This window comes from Meles meles, chromosome 7 (assembly GCF_922984935.1).
Source record: "Meles meles chromosome 7, mMelMel3.1 paternal haplotype, whole genome shotgun sequence".
Taxonomy (NCBI): Eukaryota; Metazoa; Chordata; class Mammalia; order Carnivora; family Mustelidae; genus Meles; species Meles meles.
Genome location: NC_060072.1, coordinates 128,281,524 through 128,298,693, shown reverse-complemented (window position 1 = coordinate 128,298,693; position 17,170 = coordinate 128,281,524). Strand labels below are relative to the sequence as shown.

At 40.7% G+C, this 17,170-nt stretch overlaps 1 protein-coding gene across 6 annotated transcripts in view; it reads right to left on the bottom strand.

The window, feature by feature from the left end:
• CACNB2 (calcium voltage-gated channel auxiliary subunit beta 2) overlaps nt 1–17,170 on the bottom strand; it is a 387,082-nt gene that overhangs the window by 152,325 nt on the left and 217,587 nt on the right. Inside the window, exon 1 of one of the 6 annotated variants that reach the window (XM_046011568.1) lies at nt 12,882–12,939. The exons of the other annotated variants lie outside the window; for them this stretch is intronic. Within the exon in view, the coding sequence (XP_045867524.1) occupies nt 12,882–12,914 (33 nt within the window). The 5' untranslated portion in view covers nt 12,915–12,939. Of the gene's footprint in view, nt 1–12,881; nt 12,940–17,170 lie in introns of those variants that run through there. 6 annotated transcript variants of the gene reach the window in all.

Genomic DNA, 17,170 nt, shown 5'->3' with positions numbered 1-17,170 from the left:
GTATAAAAATATATCTAGGGCTCTATCCACACAGATGCTATCAGGGACCAGCCGACCACAGCTCTGGGACCAAAGTCAGCCTGTCGTCTCTTTTTGTGTCTCGTGAGCTAATGGATGCTCTTGGGTTACAACAACAGATCTCAGCGATGGAGACAGAGAATGTATGGCCTCAAAGCCAAAAATATTTACTGTCTGTTACAGAAAAAAATGTGTCAACTTCTCTGTTATATGATATGCCAGGCTTCACATTACAGAGCTTGCATAATACTGATACCTAGTTAGTTCAATTATTCCATACTCTGATTCCTCTTTTTTATAACAGTAATTGAAGGGTTTGATTTTGGAGGCTATCTATGGGCCACAAGATGTTTGCTCTCCTGGGGCGCCTGGATGGCTCAGTCCGTTAAATGTCTGCCTTTGTGTCAGGTCATGATCTCGGGGTCCTAGAATCAAGCCCCACATTGGGCTCCACGCTCAGTGGGGAGCCTGCTTCTCCCTCTCCCTCTCCTCATGTGCGGGTGCTCTCTCTCTCTCTCATATAGAAAAATAAAATCTTTTTTTTTTTAAGATTATTTAGGTATTTATTTGACAGATCACAAGTAGGCGGAGAGGCAGGCAGAGAGAGGGAGGAAGCATGCTCCCCACTGAGCAGAGAGCCCGATGCAGGGTTTGATCCCAGGACCCTGGAATCATGACCTGAGCAAAGTCAGAGGCTTAACCCACTGAGCCACCCCGGTGCCCCGATAAATAAAATCTTTTTTTGGGGCCCCTGGGTGGCTCAGTGGGTTAAGCCGCTGCCTTCGGCTCAGGTCATGATCTCAGGGTCCTGGGATCGAGCCCCGCATCGGGCTCTCTACTCAGCAGGGAGCCTGCTTCCCTCTCTCTCTCTCTCTCTCTGCCTGCCTCTCTATCTACTTGTGATCTCTCTCTGTCAAATAAATAAATAAAATCTTTAAAAAAAAAAATCTTTTTTTAAAAAAGATATTTCCTCTCCTCTTAAGCTCTCTAATTGAAATAATTTATAATTAAGTTGGTATTTTAGTGCAGTTGGTTTTTAATATTGTCACAACCTCAAAAAGAAAAAATCTTTTTCCCTTCCAAATCTATGTTCCCGGCATTAAAAGGCTCCTTCGTGGTGGTTTCAGCATATCGACAAACCAGGAACATCAAACCATCTTTCCATCCTGGCTTGTTCAGGCGTGGACTGTCCAGCCTTCCCATCTACTGATAATCGTGCTCAGGCCTACAAACATTAAGTTCATTGCTCAGAGCATGGGCCCCTGGATATTCCCAGTAAGGGTCGAGGAGAACTGAATTTCTTCTACTTGCTTGCTAGCTGTATTTTGTGGCAAATACCGCCTTCCTTCCCAGTTCCAAGGTACTAGATTAGTTAGGGAAAATACATGAAAGGTCTTCATTGACTAAAAGCTGTTATTTCTAGTTTAATTTTCCTGCCATTTTCCTCCAATGCATAACTCTGAAAACTCAATCCAAAGAGTAAATATCACTTCTCAGAGGATTTACAAAATGATTAATTTAACAGTGGACTTCATCCCTATTAGCACACTGAGATTACCTTTATCTTAATAAAGATGCAATACCATTATGGCATTGATACAGGATAGGGAGAGTGAAACCATAGGACAAAATTAAAAAGACAGGATATGTCAAAGCACTTAGCTCACACTCATCTTCAATTTCTAACACCAGAGAAAACAGGAGTTGTTCCTTGGGCTATGTCTTAGCCCAGCCTTTTGCTTTTACTAAAAAGACCCTTTCTTTAGGGGGCAGTGTAACAAATACCAAACCTGACACTTCTTAGTGACCTTGGCCAAGTTACAGAACATCGCAAAGGCTGAATAAATCTAATCAAAGAGGCAAGGAATCTTTACTCAGAAAACTATAGAATATTCATGAAAGAAAATAAGGAAGACACAAAGAAATGGAAAAATGTTCCATGTTCATGGATTGGAAGAATAAATATTACAAAAATGTCTATGCTGTCTAGAGCAATCTACACATTTAATGCAATCCCTATCAAAATACCATCAACTTTTTTCAAAGATATGGAAAAAATAATCCTAAAATTTGTATGGAACCAGAAAAGACCCCGAATAGCCAGAGGAATGTTGGAAAAGAAAACCAAAGCTGGCGACGTCACAATTCCAGACTTCAAGCTCTATTACAAAGCTGTCATCATCAAGACAGTATGGTACTGACACAGAAACAGACACATAGATCAATGGAACAGAATAGAGAAGCCAGAAATGGAACCTCAACTCTATGGTCAACTAATCTTTGACAAAGCAGGAAAGAATGTCCAATGGAAAAAAGACAGTCTCTTCAACAAATGGTGTTGGGGAAATTGGACAGCCACATGCAGAAGAATGAGACTGGACCATTTCCTTACGCCACACACAAAAACAGACTCAAAACGGATGAAAGACCTCAATGTGAGACAGGAATCCATCAAAATCCTTGAGGAGAACACAGGCAGCAACCTCTTTGACCTCAGCCACAGCAACTTCTTCCTAGAAACATCGCCAAAGGCAAGGGATGCAAGGGCAAAAATGAACTACTGGGACTTTGTCAAGATCAAAATTTTGCACAGCAAAGGAAACAGTCAACAAAACCAAAAGACAACTGACAGAATGGGAGAAGATACTTGCAAATAACATATTGGATAAAGGGCTAGTATCCAAAATCTATAAAGAACTTACCAAACTGAACACCAAACTCAACTCAACCCAAAGAACAAATTATCCAGTCAAGAAATAGGCAGAAGATGTGAATTTCCGCCCATTTCTGTAATGAAGACATCCAAATGGTCAACATACACATGAAAAAGTGCTCAACATCCCTCAGCATCAGGGAAATACAAATCAAAACCACAGTGAGATACCACCTCACACCAGTCAGAATGGCTAAAATTAACAAGTCAGGAAATGACAGATGCTGGCGAGGATGCAGAGACAGGGGAACCCTCCTGCACTGTTGGTGGGAATGCAAGCTGGTGCAGCCACTCTAGAAAACAACATGGAGTTTCCTCAGAAAGTTGAAAACAGAGCTACCCTACGACCCAGCAATTGCACTACTGGTTATTTACCCTAAAGACACAAATGTAGTGATCCAAAGGGGCATGTGCACCTGAATGTTTATAGCAGCAACGTCCACAATAGCCAAACTATGGAAAGAACCTAGATGTCCATCAATAGATGATAAAGAAGATGTGGTAAGTGTGTGTATATATGTGTATGTATATACATACACATACACACACACACACACACATATACACAATAGAATACTATGCAGCCATCAAAAACTGCAATCTTGTCATTTGCAACGACATGGATGGAACTAGAGGGTATTATGCTAAGTGAAATAAGTCAATCAAAGAACGGAAATTATCATATGATCTCACTGATACGAGAAATTTGAGGAATAAGAAAGGATCATAAGAGGAGGGAGGGGAAATGAAACAAGATGAAACCAGAGAGAGACAAACCCTAAGAGACTCTTAATCTCAGGAAACAAACTGAGGGTTCCTGGGGGGTTGAGGGGGAGGGATAGGGAGGCTGGGTGATGGACACTGGGGAGCGTATGTGCTATGGTGAGTCTGTGAACTGTATAAGACTGATGAATCACAGACCTGTACACCTGAAACAAATAATACATTATATGTTAATTTAAAAAAAGAACATCACAAAGGCTGAGTTTATCTGGAAAATGGGAGGGAGGCAGCTCCTGGTGCATAAAGCTGTTGTGATGTAAGTAATCCTTGCCAAGCACAGAGCTGGCACAAAGTACTCGGGAAAGTGCCATTTACCTTGACTTCATGGTTCTGTGGTTGCACAGGATACAAAAGGCTAAGTAAACCATTTAGGACACCAAGCACTTTACAAAGAAAACCTACCTCGGTGACAAAGGAGGTCAACAAATTATTCAGTAACTCCTGAAATCTGACTAGTTTTATGTTGCCTCTGTTTCATTCTGAAGGCAGCTCTTTGCCTTTACTGTAAACCCAAGGAGACACTTCCTTTCTTACTAGGTCGGGATTAATCCCTCAAGGCGACCTTGGGATTCCATTCCCCATCCTGCCAGTTCTACCTGGCACCTCTCCAGCCACTGACTTGCCCCTAAGCCCCTGTCTACTTTCCTGGAAATCTGAAGGGACACCTCATCTCACTCATCTCCTGTCCTGCTTGGTCTGGTGACCTCAGCAATCCTTCCAACCTTGGAGACATCACTCTATGTCGTAAATCTTTATAGTGGCATTTTCCTCTGGCACTCTTTATCCTTAGTCACTATCTCACCCTGATACGCCTGTAATTATTTATTTTTCTCGAAATCAATGCAGGCACTACAACATGAATGAGTGTAGAAAAGGAAGCTGAGTTGTTCTTACCATTATTTCTGTTCTCTACACAAGTCTCCAAGATTTTCTCTCATATTTTGTTCTTTGTCAGTACACCTTAACTTTAGTTTGGAAATGTGATCCTCTCAAGGCCACACATGAGCACCCATACAAGCGTGTCCCAATGACACGTGGGCTTCCGGAGACAGCTACTGGATAAACACTTTCCCCAAAGCAAATCCCATCCCGATTGGGTTGAAAATTCTAACACCTTACTCATTAAATAAAGACGAAACAAAAAAACTGTGACAAAAAATCTGAAGGAACATACAGGGTAGCCCAAAGGCTCAAGAAAGCAAATGGAGAAACCAGGAGGCTTACCTCATGAGAGGAGCTGCACAGGACAAGGTAGGGCTTGGATTCTGCAGTTGGCTTAGCCGACGTTGAAATTCTGGTTCTACCGCTTAGCTGTGTGCTCTTAGGCACATTTTTACAATATTTTACAACTCCCTGAATCCCTGGGTTGCTTAGCCTCTGCCTTCAGCTCAGGTCAGGATCCTGGGGTCCTGAGATCCAGCCCTGGAGTCAGGCTCCCTGCTCAGCGGAGAGTCTGCTCCTCCCTCTCTCTGTGCACAACCCTCCCCCGCCCCCCCCCACTCTTTTTCACTCTCTCTCAAATAAATAAATAAAATCTTTTTAATAAATTAAAAAAAAAAACCCTCCCTGAATCACAGTTTCCTTATCTGTAAATTGTGGGTGGTAAAACAATTATTTTGAATGATTATTATATATAAATCATTTGATCTCGTGCCCGACACAAATATCCAATAAATAATAGCTGCTGTCCTCGTTCTCTTTCACTGTCCGTCTCGCACAGCCGGCTGCTATCCCTTAGGAAGGCTGTTCCGCTTTGTTGGGGAGAAAGAGAAATCGGAATTAAGATACGAAATTAGGGGGCGCCTGGGTGGCTCAGTGGGTTAAAGCCTCTGCCTTAGGCTCAGGTCATGATCCCAGGGTCCTGGGATCAAGCCCTGGGATCGAGCCCCGCATCGGGCTCTCTGCTCGGCAGGGAGCCTGCTTCCTCCTCTCTCTCTCTGCCTGCCTCTCTGCCTACTTGTAATTTCTGTCTTTCAAACAAATAAATAAAATCTTAAAAAAAAAAAGATACGAAATTAGGAGCAGACACAAATCCACCTGGGTTTAGGGCGGGAGGAAGCACAATAAGGGTTCTGTAAACCCTGCTGAATGATGAACAAACGAGGATCCCCGCAGACCATGAGAACCTTCACCAAGAGGGTTCTGATCCCTCCACAGCGCAGGCCAAAGTGAGGCTGGCTGGTGACTGAAGAAAAGTGATTTTGCTTCATAGCAAAGTTTTGTTCTTTCTCTTTTTCCTCCCCAAACCACGGCATCTAGGGAGCTTCCGGCACTGCCAACAGTGAAAATCTCCAGGGAGAGGGGCACACATGTGTGCACAAGAGCCACACGCTGAGCTGATGTTCCGATGACTATGGCCTTGGGAGGGCATTCAGCAGCTCCCTCCCAACCACCCCTGACGCCCAAGAAAGTAACAGAAGAGAGGGAATGTAGCCTCGTTGGTGAACTCGTCCACGCAGGAACTGTAATAAGACGGAGGCACCGAGGAGCTCTGGGTTTCTGATCTGCCAGCTGCACAAAACCAAATCAGAATCGGTATAGTTTCCACTGGGCAAAATTCCATTTTGGGTCATCATGACATGGGCTGAGCAATAGTCCAAGTCCTCAGTCCCTAAGTGATCTCCTCTGAACTCCATCCACGAACTGCTGGGCAGTCAAAACAAAGGCAGCACCCTTAACGTGTCAGGCGGGCCTTTGGCCACCCAAGCCCCTGAAGATGGGATTACTGTGATCACAGTGGCTGGTACAGACCAGCTGTCGTGTACAAACCACTCTTCCAGGCGACTTACGCATAGATAAACTTAGCCCTCCCAAGGATCCCTAAGCCAAGTCCTTCCACCCTCCCTGTTTTCCAGATGATCTGAGAGCGCTGGTGACATCGCACAGCTACCAAGTGACAGAGCCAGGGGCTGAACTCTGGCCACGTGGCTCCAGAGTCGATAGCAACCAGCATGCTGCAAACCCGAGGTGTAAACCCAACTGCAACTCCGAGGGGGTGAGCGACCATAATCCCCAGTGGCACAGAGGTGGCAGAGGAGAAGTCGGTCCTACTCTGGACAAGAGACCGAAACTTTCAAAACCTTTGTTTTCCGTATCTATACAATGGGGATAATATCAGACGACACACCCGGGGTGAGGATTCAACTTCCATACTGAGGAGCATTCCATCCTGTTGCTTCCAGCGCCTTCAGAAGCAACAGGCACCAGATTCATCAGAAAGTTTCACCCTCTCCCACTTCGTGCAAGGAAGTGAGAAAAGTCAATAAAGCTCCAAGTTCTGGAATCGCAACAGAAAACAATAGACAAAAGCCATCAGTCAACATTCACTGAAGACCAATAACCAGTATTTATACAACTCCTACTATTCCAAGTACGTGAAATATATTAACTGATGTGGTTTTCACGCTGACCTTACAAAGTGACTTGACATTTAAAAAAAAAAAACAAGGGGCGCCTGGGTGGCTCAGTGGGTTAAGCCTCTGCCTTCGGTTCAGGTCATGATCTTAGGGTCCTGGGACTGAGCTCCGCATTGGGCTCTCTGCTCAGTGGGGAGCCTGCTTCCCTCTCCCTCTCTGCCTACTTGTGATCTCTGTCGAATAAATAAATAAAATCTTAAAAAAAAAACACCAATGAAAAACAAGATACAGAGTTAAATAACTCACCCAAAGACACAAAACTAAGGAAGAAACAACTATGGCTAAAAAAAAAAAAAAAGAAAGAATATTTAACTTCACTGCAATAAGAAATATGCAGATGTTTAAAAATGAGATATTTTTGCCTATCAAATTATTTTAACACTTTCTTTTTTTTGTATTTTTATTTTTTAAAATGAGATATAATTGACATATGACATTATATCAGTTTGAGGTGTATAAAAATGGTTTGATATATGGACGCACTTCATGTTATCAAATGGTCACCGCAATAAATCTAGTTCATGCCCGTCACTACACATAGTTACAATTTTTTTTTCTTGTGATGAGATCTTTTAAGATCCAGTCTTTCAAGAAACTTCCAAATATACAATATAGTATTGTGAATTACAGTCTCCATGCTGTACATTACATCCCTGGGACTAATTCATCATATAACTGGAGGTTGGTACCTTTTGACTAACTGCACCCATTTCGCCCACCTCCCACATTTAAGTGAGATTATACAGCATTTGTCTTTCTGTGACAGACTTATTTCACTCAGCATACTGTCCTCAAGGGCTATCTGTGTTGTTGCAAATGGCAGGACTTCCCTTCAATGGCTGGATAATATTCCACCCCGTCAAAGTAACCATTTAAAAAATGATAGTCAATACTGCAGTGAAATGAACTCAAACAATGTTGGTAGATGTCTAACTTAAGGCAACATTGCTGAGAAGCAATTTGGAAAGGCATGCTACTCTCTTAAAAAGTATATATTCAGGAATTCTCTTTTCCAGAATCTATGTGAAGGAAATAAAGATGCCAAGAAATACGTACGAGAATGTTCCCACGGGCTGAAACATACACACATCGTCTATATGTATATGTGTGTATGTGTGTATACGTATGTGCTTGTATGTATAAAACAATGTGAACATTCTCCCCTATTCTGACAGGGGGAGAATGGCTCAATTACAAAAAGTACTTTGAAAATTATATTCTGTAAGCATGGACTACTTTTTTAGTGTCGAAAAAATGATGGGAATTTTAAGTAATGATGTGCTTTTCTTTCTAACCAGATGACAGCTCCCCCCACCACTTGGATTAGCTTCCTGATGAAGCACCATTAAGATGAAAACTTGTGATTGATAGTTTTAGCTTACCCTAGGTTCATTCTTTTTAAAATTTAGAATTTGCTGAAAAGGAAATTCTGGCTATACTCCAAACATATCCCTCCATGTCTTGTAACCGGGAGGGCAGAACCTCACTTTGTGGTGGCCCCAACTATGAGCAACAGAGAGAGGCAGAATTTTGGAGACATTGTTTAGCATCTGGGGGCCTCCATGCACTAATGGGAGAGGAGGAGAAAGGGGAATTGGTGCCTGAGTGGCTCAGTGGGTTAAGCCTCTGTCTTTGGCTCAGGTCGTGGTCTGGGAGTCCTGGGATTGAGCCCCGCATCAGGATCTTGGCTCAGTGGGGAGCCTGCTTCTCCCCTCTCTATTTGCCTCTCTGCCTACTTGTGATTTCCGTCTGTCAAATAAATAAATAAAATCTTAAAAAAAAAAGTAAAAGCAGCAAGAAGCTGCAGCAGTTCTTTTAGGTTGCAGTGCAAGGATTCGTACAGGGTTTAAAGAGGCTGGGTCACTCAGGGCACCTGGGTGGCTCAGTGGGTTAAGGCCTCTGCCTTCAGCTCAGGTCATGATCCCAGGGTCATGGGATCGAGCCCCGCATCGGGCTCCCTGCTCAGGCGGGGAGTCTGCTTCCCCCAGCTCCCACCCCCCCCCCACCTACTTGTGATCTCTGTCTGGCAAATAAATAAATAAAATCTTAAAAAAAAAAAAAAAAAGGAGGCTGGGTCACTGCTTCTCACTTTAATCCCAAAGATGTAACATGTGACCAAAAAGCCAATCACTGGGCTCAGACCCTCTTTTCTTGAAGACTAGCCGCCATCATTTGAGACTTTGCAAAGCCCATTTAGATGTGGAATAAAGACAGAGTCTGCTATAGTCCGCGCGTCTCCTTTGAAATTAGTCACAACTTTCTGTAATATGAGTCAACAACAATCCTCTTGAGGGTCTACTGTGTGTGTAAACACTTTGCTTACATTACGTCACTTCATCTTCACTACAGGGGGGCGGGTCCTACTTCATCATCCCTCCCTGACACAGGGGGAACCGAACCACAGACAGAACGGTATGCCTGAAGTCGCTCACCGCCAACACATGGCAAAGTTGCATTTCTACCTGTGGTCTGACCTCTAAATGGATGCCCCTTCCCTCTCTATGAATCTCAAATCATTAACTTCTCTGAAATTAAGAAGTTAGAGGCTCACTCATCTCACCTAACCATCCAGTCTACATATGAGTGCCTGTGAATCCAGCTCTGCTAAATGACGATGAGCACAGGATCCGTCTGGAGAGCTCGCTAAAACAAGGATTGTTGCAGTAGGTGTGAAGTGGGGCCTGAGATTCTGCATTCCTACCAAGCTCTGGGGTGAAGCTGGAACTGCTGGTCCATGGAGTAAAACTCTGGTTAAAAGGAGTCCAGTAGAAGCTACCATAGGATTATTTAAATTAATTACATATTCAATTCTTACGTTGCCTCATTTCAAGAGCTCAACAGCCACATGTGGCTACCATATTGGACGCCACAGATACAGACTATTTCAATCAGAAAAAGTTCTTCTGTCTAGAGCATGCTGAAAGCAAGATAGCTACTTCTCAGACTGGGGAGTTGGCGGCCCATTTCCTAGTGAACTCACTTATTAGCTTCTAAACTGAAAAGACACATACCTCTTCCTTCTTACAACTTTCACTATTGGCCCCATTCCATACTCTTACCAAGACATGACAAGGAAATATACCTCCTTAAATATGGGAGTCCTCTCAAATGTAGCATGTTTTGGGGGCCCCTGGGTGGCTCAGTGGGTTAAAGACTCTGCCTTCGGCTCAGGTCATGATCCCAGGGTCCTGGGATCGAGCCCTGCATTGGGCTCTCTGCTCAGCGGGAAGCCTGCTTCTCTTCCTCTCTCTCTCTCTGCCTGCCTCTCTGCTTACTTGTGATCTCTGTCTCTCAAATAAATAAATTCTTTTTAAAAAAGTAGCATTTTTTATATATTTCTTATTAAAAATAAGACCACTTCAATGATGATTCTTACCTTCCCAAAAAATTAAAATTCGGATATGGGTGTATTAGAAATATCAAATTTAGACTACTGTTATCTATACTATAGCAAAGTAAAGGATATTTCAGGTAGTCAATAATAATGACAAAACTACAAAAAATATTAGTAACACAAATAGAATATTCGACTCACAGGAAGAAAAACAAGAAAAGGACTTCGGAGCTAAAAGAAATGGAGAATAATTTATTTTTTTATGTGCACATAACTGTTCTTTATGATACCAGTAAAATTAAGCAGATCTGGCTAGTTATAAAACCTAGAAGAATTACTAAAGTCAGTTTTCTTAAATAGTTATACAGGCCTCTTCTTATAAAACAAATACAAATCTATGTACTCAATGAATATTTTAATCTAGTTTTCAGACTTTTTCTTTTTTTTTTCTTTTCTTTCTTTTTTTTTTTTTTTAATTTGGAGGGGGTGGAAGGGCAGAAGGAGAGGGAGAGAGAGATTCTTACCATGCCCAGCACAGAGCCTGGCATGGACTCAGTTCCACGACCCTGAGATCATGACCTGAAGCCAAAATCAAGAGTCAGACGTTTAACCAACTGAGCCACCCAGGTGCCCTCAAGGTTTTTTTAAAAAATTTTAATACTTAAACCGAGGACAGTTTCCAAATTTGGTCTCGATAAGTAAAATAGCCTAAATTAATAAATTGACAGTGATTTTAAATTAATAGCATGCTTCAAATCCTTTAAGTTCCTGTTGTCACACTTAGGGCAGCATTTTTTAAAAAGTATATATATATATAGTGACTCATACTGTAACTGTTTAACATGATTGCAGACTTTAAATATTTTTTCTTCATTATAGAACATATGGTTCCTTAAATTATGCAAAAAATGATAGAAATTATTCATGAAAAAAATTGGCTTCTGTGCATAACCATACCCAACAGGTGTATATTTTAAACACACGGGGGCTAATTAATGAATGTTTGTATTCCTAAAATACTCGTTGGGGTGTATTCTAAGAAATAATTTCTGGGTTCTCTTACACTCTTTATTAAAAAGTAACAAAAACCTGGAACTCATTTTCAGGAGTGCTTTCCTAAAATGCTAACATCATTCCTCAAAATACTTTTTCTTCTTTGACAGCTTATGCTTGGGTGCAACCCTGAAAGAGTTTGAAAATTCCGCATGAGCCACAAGCAGGGCAGACCGGAACAAGGGACAGGAAGGCTTACATGTTGCATGCGTTTCTGCACTATTCATTTTGTAGGAGTTTTAAGGGACTTATTCTGAAAACTTATAATTTTGCAACTTTAAATCCTGAGGAACATCTGAAGGGGGCCTATCCTGCTCATTAAATAATTTTTGTTCATCTTGACAGTGACCTGAGAGCATAGATCAAAAGACAAAAGAAGGTCTTAAAAAACACTGACCATATTAGAAAAAAACCATTTTGAAATGGATGGCAAAAACCTTCAGCTCTCATTCTGGAATTGTATCTGTCATCGTGATCTTAGGCCAATGGTTGGAATAATGGAATCAAATTAAATAGAAGACTGTGTGATTTCAACTTGCTATGTTTAAAGTAGAAATTTCAGTTGCTTTTCGGGAAATTTCTTTTCTTCTGGCTGCATGACAAGAAGTGAAATCATCTCATTCTGGGATGCCTACACACACCTAAAAAGGGAATTTGGTTTTTAGTGGAATATGACCAGAAAACTGAAATTCACTATTTAATGCAAGTTTATTTCTTAACAGTTAAGCTGTGGTATTATTTACTGAACACAGAGTTGATAAATCTTTCTAAAATTAGATGAAATTATCATCACAATTCATCAAGTTATGAAGGAATCAGAAATGTAATTATTGAATTTGGCTCAAATTCAGTATTTCAAAGGAACATATGGTTTAAAATACCTTTTGACGCTTTCAAAACTGTGTCTATAATTCTTGAAGTTTAACTTCATTTTTTATTTGGATATGAGAAACACTAACTGTTCATAATGCACAATGTATGGATTAATGTGAATTTTTACTATTTTACGGGTTGAGAACAATGTGGTACTCTCTCTATATAGTCTTAATTTAAATACTTTTTAATGTTTAAGGAATGCATTTAGTGTTTAAGGTTAAGAGTGACATTTTACTAATGGTTTACTATTTACAAATGATCCAAAGAGTATTTTATGACAATAAAAATTCTCAGTTCGATTACTTTGAATTTTACTTGGCAGATATGACTCCATTGGTAAGTCAAGGATTTTTTGTTAAAGAATCTTAATTGCTGTCATTACACTGTAGGGATTTTTTAAAACACATTCTCATAGACGTAAGGTACTGATAACCATTTCAAATCCAAGTTCAAGTACAAAAATAATCTCAAATACAACAAATAATAAAATTACAAAACATGTTTGATTTCAAATTTTGTTCTGAACTCTTTCCGCATTTGTGCTAGTCCTTCAGAAATGAGCGATTTGTTTGAGATTTCTGTGATGCCAGGCACTTGAGAGGAAAGTTTAAAAACAGACTTGGAAATGGTTAAGAAAAAAATTGATTAAAAATGCTAGACGTCAATGACTTTAAAAAGAGTTTCTTACCGCTTCAGAATGCTCACTGCCATCATCGTACATGTCTCTTCTACGCCTCGAACTAGAGTCTCAGCATGGCCATCGGCAAGTCCTTTTGCAGGAAGCTAAAGTGCGTTATCCTAGTGATTCTGTTTCCACAGCTGGGATACAGTGCTATTAGTTTCCCACGCTTGGCAATGCTCTTAAAATAGTCTCTCAGACACCGAGAGACAAAAAATGACTATTTGCAAGCACTTCAGGAAATGATGGTCTGGCAGACTGAGTGAAAATTCCACAACTGAACAAAATCGGTTTTTGATGTAGTATATTAATTGATTACTAAAAGCAAAACAGACCCAAGAAAATATTGGGTCAGGGAATAGTCATTCACTCTTTTGGTAAGTAGTTTTATCACCTGACCCACACCTAGACATAGGAAGCTCCTAGTTCTCAATGGAGGGCTAGCAAACATTAGAGGAACTCAGGTGGACAGGGAAAAAACATACCGCTCATAGTTCCTTTCCATTTATTGAAATAAGTAGGAAGATTTTCTAGGAATTTAAACAGAATTTGAGCATTAGTTTGTGTAAAATTAAAAGACTGAGTAACTTACTGGATATGATGCTTTAGCCAAATCAGCTAACATATTTTATCATTATTATTTCAACAAGATACGTGTATACATGTCTCTCTTGCTCTGCGTTTGTTTCAAATTGTGAATAATTCGTGTGGGAAGGTATACAAAGAAATCCATGAATGATTAATACTACACTGGTCCTTAAATGAAAAATAATCTGTCTCTTTTGTTAACTTTCAGGTGGTATATAAAAGGATGTCACATTGTTCTGTCTCAACATTATGACTCAAAGAAAATATTTCAACAAAATGCTTCATTTTCCCACAGTCTTTTAAAAAATGATAACAAAAATCTTGCCAAACATCCTTGTAGTACAAGGACAGGATTTCTGCCAAGGAAGCCGTGATGTTTTAATTAGAAATAATTTAACCAAATACTGGACAGGCTTAATTGGTTGTACAGATCAAAATACAGTAATGTAGCAAAAAAAGCTCAACCTTGAGTGGCATTTGGGAGAAAAAAACAAAACAAGCACAAATGCAAACCATGTCCAAGAATCCAACTCACCTCATACTTGTAAATAATTGGTCATCAAAGAGTATGAGAAATGAAGGAAGATGGAGATTTATGAAGATGCCTCGCAAAGCAGCTGGACCTCTCCTATTCTGGTGAGAATCTCAAGGCCAGAGAGGATAAATAACTTACCCAAAGTCAATCAGCTAGATTGCCTGCTGCGAACAAACTAACCCCTAGATAGTGTCCTCAGCTAAACTCTAGGACCGGACACACAATACAGCGGAGAGAGGAGAAACAAGAGAAACAAGAGTGGGCTGAGTTCCGGAAACAGTCTTAACTATCAGCACCATCAGTCATTGACCTTGAGATCCAGGGCAATTCACGTAGGGCCTCTGGACACTTGCTCTCATTCTTACACCAAGTGGACAAGATTGGAAAAATTTCCACCTCTCCTTCTACCTCTACCTTCCCCAAACTGTGCATATGAATAAGACAGCCTTTTGCTTAAAATGTTACCATTAACAAACAAAAACAGAATTTGTATAGACTTCTGGATTTTACGAGAACTCTTCAATTTCCTGTAAGTGTTGAACCCTATTATGCACACTAAGAAGAAAGAAAGCTAAAGAATAATGGAGAAAGAAATACTGCACGGGAAATGGGACTTTGGCTTAGAAAGGGAAATCAGGAAAGAGGATATAAGCAAGTATAGTAAATTATGTAGTAACACATGGGAGAAAGCTGCAGGTCCCAGGTAGTGCTATGAGAACAGGCAGGGGTAAAAGGAATAGGCTGAAGATGTTGAAAAAAAGACAAGAGTAGACCAGAAAAATGAACTGCATTGAAGGTCACATTATTTTAAAAGGCATTCACCAAAGTAACTGCAATATTAACATTTTTACCGTAGTTTATGACATGGAATATACTACCTGCACATTAGTTTGTTCTTAAACCAGACCAATTTGATTGGTATTATTATCCTTAAGATTCTACAAGAAAATAAAACTGGTATTCAGAGATGTTCGGCACCGTGGATAAAGCCAGAGAGCTCCTAAGAGTGCACAAGGCAAGGATGTGAATTCAGACCCTCTAGCTCAAATGCACACGTTTCTCAAGTACATCACACTGCCTGTCTAGTCACAGCTTTAATAAAAAAGGAGGGGGGATGCTATTAAACACTGTGTGATTACTAACTTCCTGGTCCAGGAGACAGAGGGGAAAATGAGTAACTCACAAACTCATACCTTGCCTTTGGAGCATACAATCTTTTAAAACGTGAGGCAGATATTGTCACCAAGTAACTAGCAAGACAAATAGTAAACAGATCCCAGGTTCAGAGGATGGGCCTCCATGGGCAACACAGGAGACTCCCCAAAAGGAACAAGATTTGAACCAGGCCTGAGAAGAAAGCTGGGTTCATTGGGTATAGGACATTCTCAACTGAAGACAGACAGTAGCCAATCAATCAATCAATCAATCAGTCAAAGTTTGTTTGGGAACCACAGGCATTATGTCTGCAAAGGCAAGCCTGAGCCCTCCATCCTGGTGAGAGCCTTGAATGCCAGGCTGAGTTTGAAATTTAACCTATAAATAATAAGGAGCCACCCAAGATTATAAAACAGGGGCTTGAAATGTTAACATCTCTACTTAGAAAGGATTTCCTAAGTAAGCAGAAAGATTTCTGCTTTTCTGCTTTCTGCCTATGAAGCAGAAAGGCCAGAGAGGGGTGGGGGGAGAGAACTTTATGAATGTGAAAGAGAGAGGAGATGTGGATCAAAGGTTCAACTCAGACAAGCAGGCTTCCTCACTGGCAAAACCACTGAGCACTTATTCTTCTCCTATCCCCCTACCCCCCCATGTTGGAGAAGAATAAATGAAACAAGATGGGATTGGGAGGGAAACAAACCATAAGTGACTCTTAATCTTACAAAACAAACTGGGGGTTGCTGGGGGGAGGTGGGATTGGGAGAGGGGGAGCGGGCTATGGACATTGGGGAGGGGAGGCGAACCATAAGAGACTATGGACTCTGAAAAACAACCTGAGGGTTTTGAAGGGTCAGGGGTGGGAGGTTGGGGGAACAGGTGGTGGGTAATGGGGAGGGCACGTTTTGCATGGAGCACTGGGTGTTGTGCAAAAACAATGAATACTGTTACGCTGAAAAAATAAATAAAATGGAAAAATAAATAAATAAATAAATAAAACCAGAAAAAAAAAAACAAAAAAAACCACTGAGCACATAGTTTATGAACTGGTTTAACGAGGATCTCGCTTCAGAGTCTACTCTCATTTTCTACAGTATTTGCTAATGGACCTTATTTTTTATGGACTTTAAAATCAATTACTTCACAGGTAATTACTTTTATTTACTTGTATTTTAAATTTAACTTTACAGGGTGTGTAGCTGGCTCCGTTGGAAGAGCACCTGACTCTTAATCTCAGGGTTTTGAGTTTGAGCCCCATGTTGGGTGCAGCGATTACTTAAATAAATAAATAAAACTTTAAAGAACTTCAAGATCTTTTCTCCTTTTAACTTCCAAATATATATATAGTATAATTTTTTTTCAAGATTTATTTATTAACTTTAGAGAGAGAGAGAGTGCGAGTAGGGGTAGAGGCGGAGGGAAAGCGTCTCCATCAGCCTCCCTGCCGAGTGCAGAGCCTGATGCCTCAGGGGGGCTTGAACTCACAACCCCAAAGTCATAACCCAAGGTGAAATTAAGAGTCTGACACTCAACATACTAAGTCACTCAGTAACTAAGTAACTAAGTCACTAAGTAACTACCGTCACTATGCTGTACATTCCATCCCAGGACTTAACTTATTTTATAACTAGAAGTTTGTGCCTTTTGACCCCCCTCCAACCATTTCTTCACCTATTTAAGAAAGTAGATCTTAAAAGTTTCTCTTTACAAGAAAAAAAAAAAAAAACCTAACTATGTGTGGTGATAGATTTTAACTAGACCCTACTGTCATCATTTTGTAATATATAATCATTAAATTATACACCAGAAACTGATATAATGTTATACATCAATTGTATCTCAAAATTTTGTTTTAAAGATTTCATTTATTTACTGCACAGACAGAGATCACAAGTAACAAAGAGACAGGCAGAGAGAGAGGAGGAAGCAGGCTCCCCGCTGAGCAGAGAGCCCGATGTGGAACTTGATCCCAGGACCCTGGGACCATGACCTGAGCCGAAGGCAGAGGCTTTAACCCACTGAG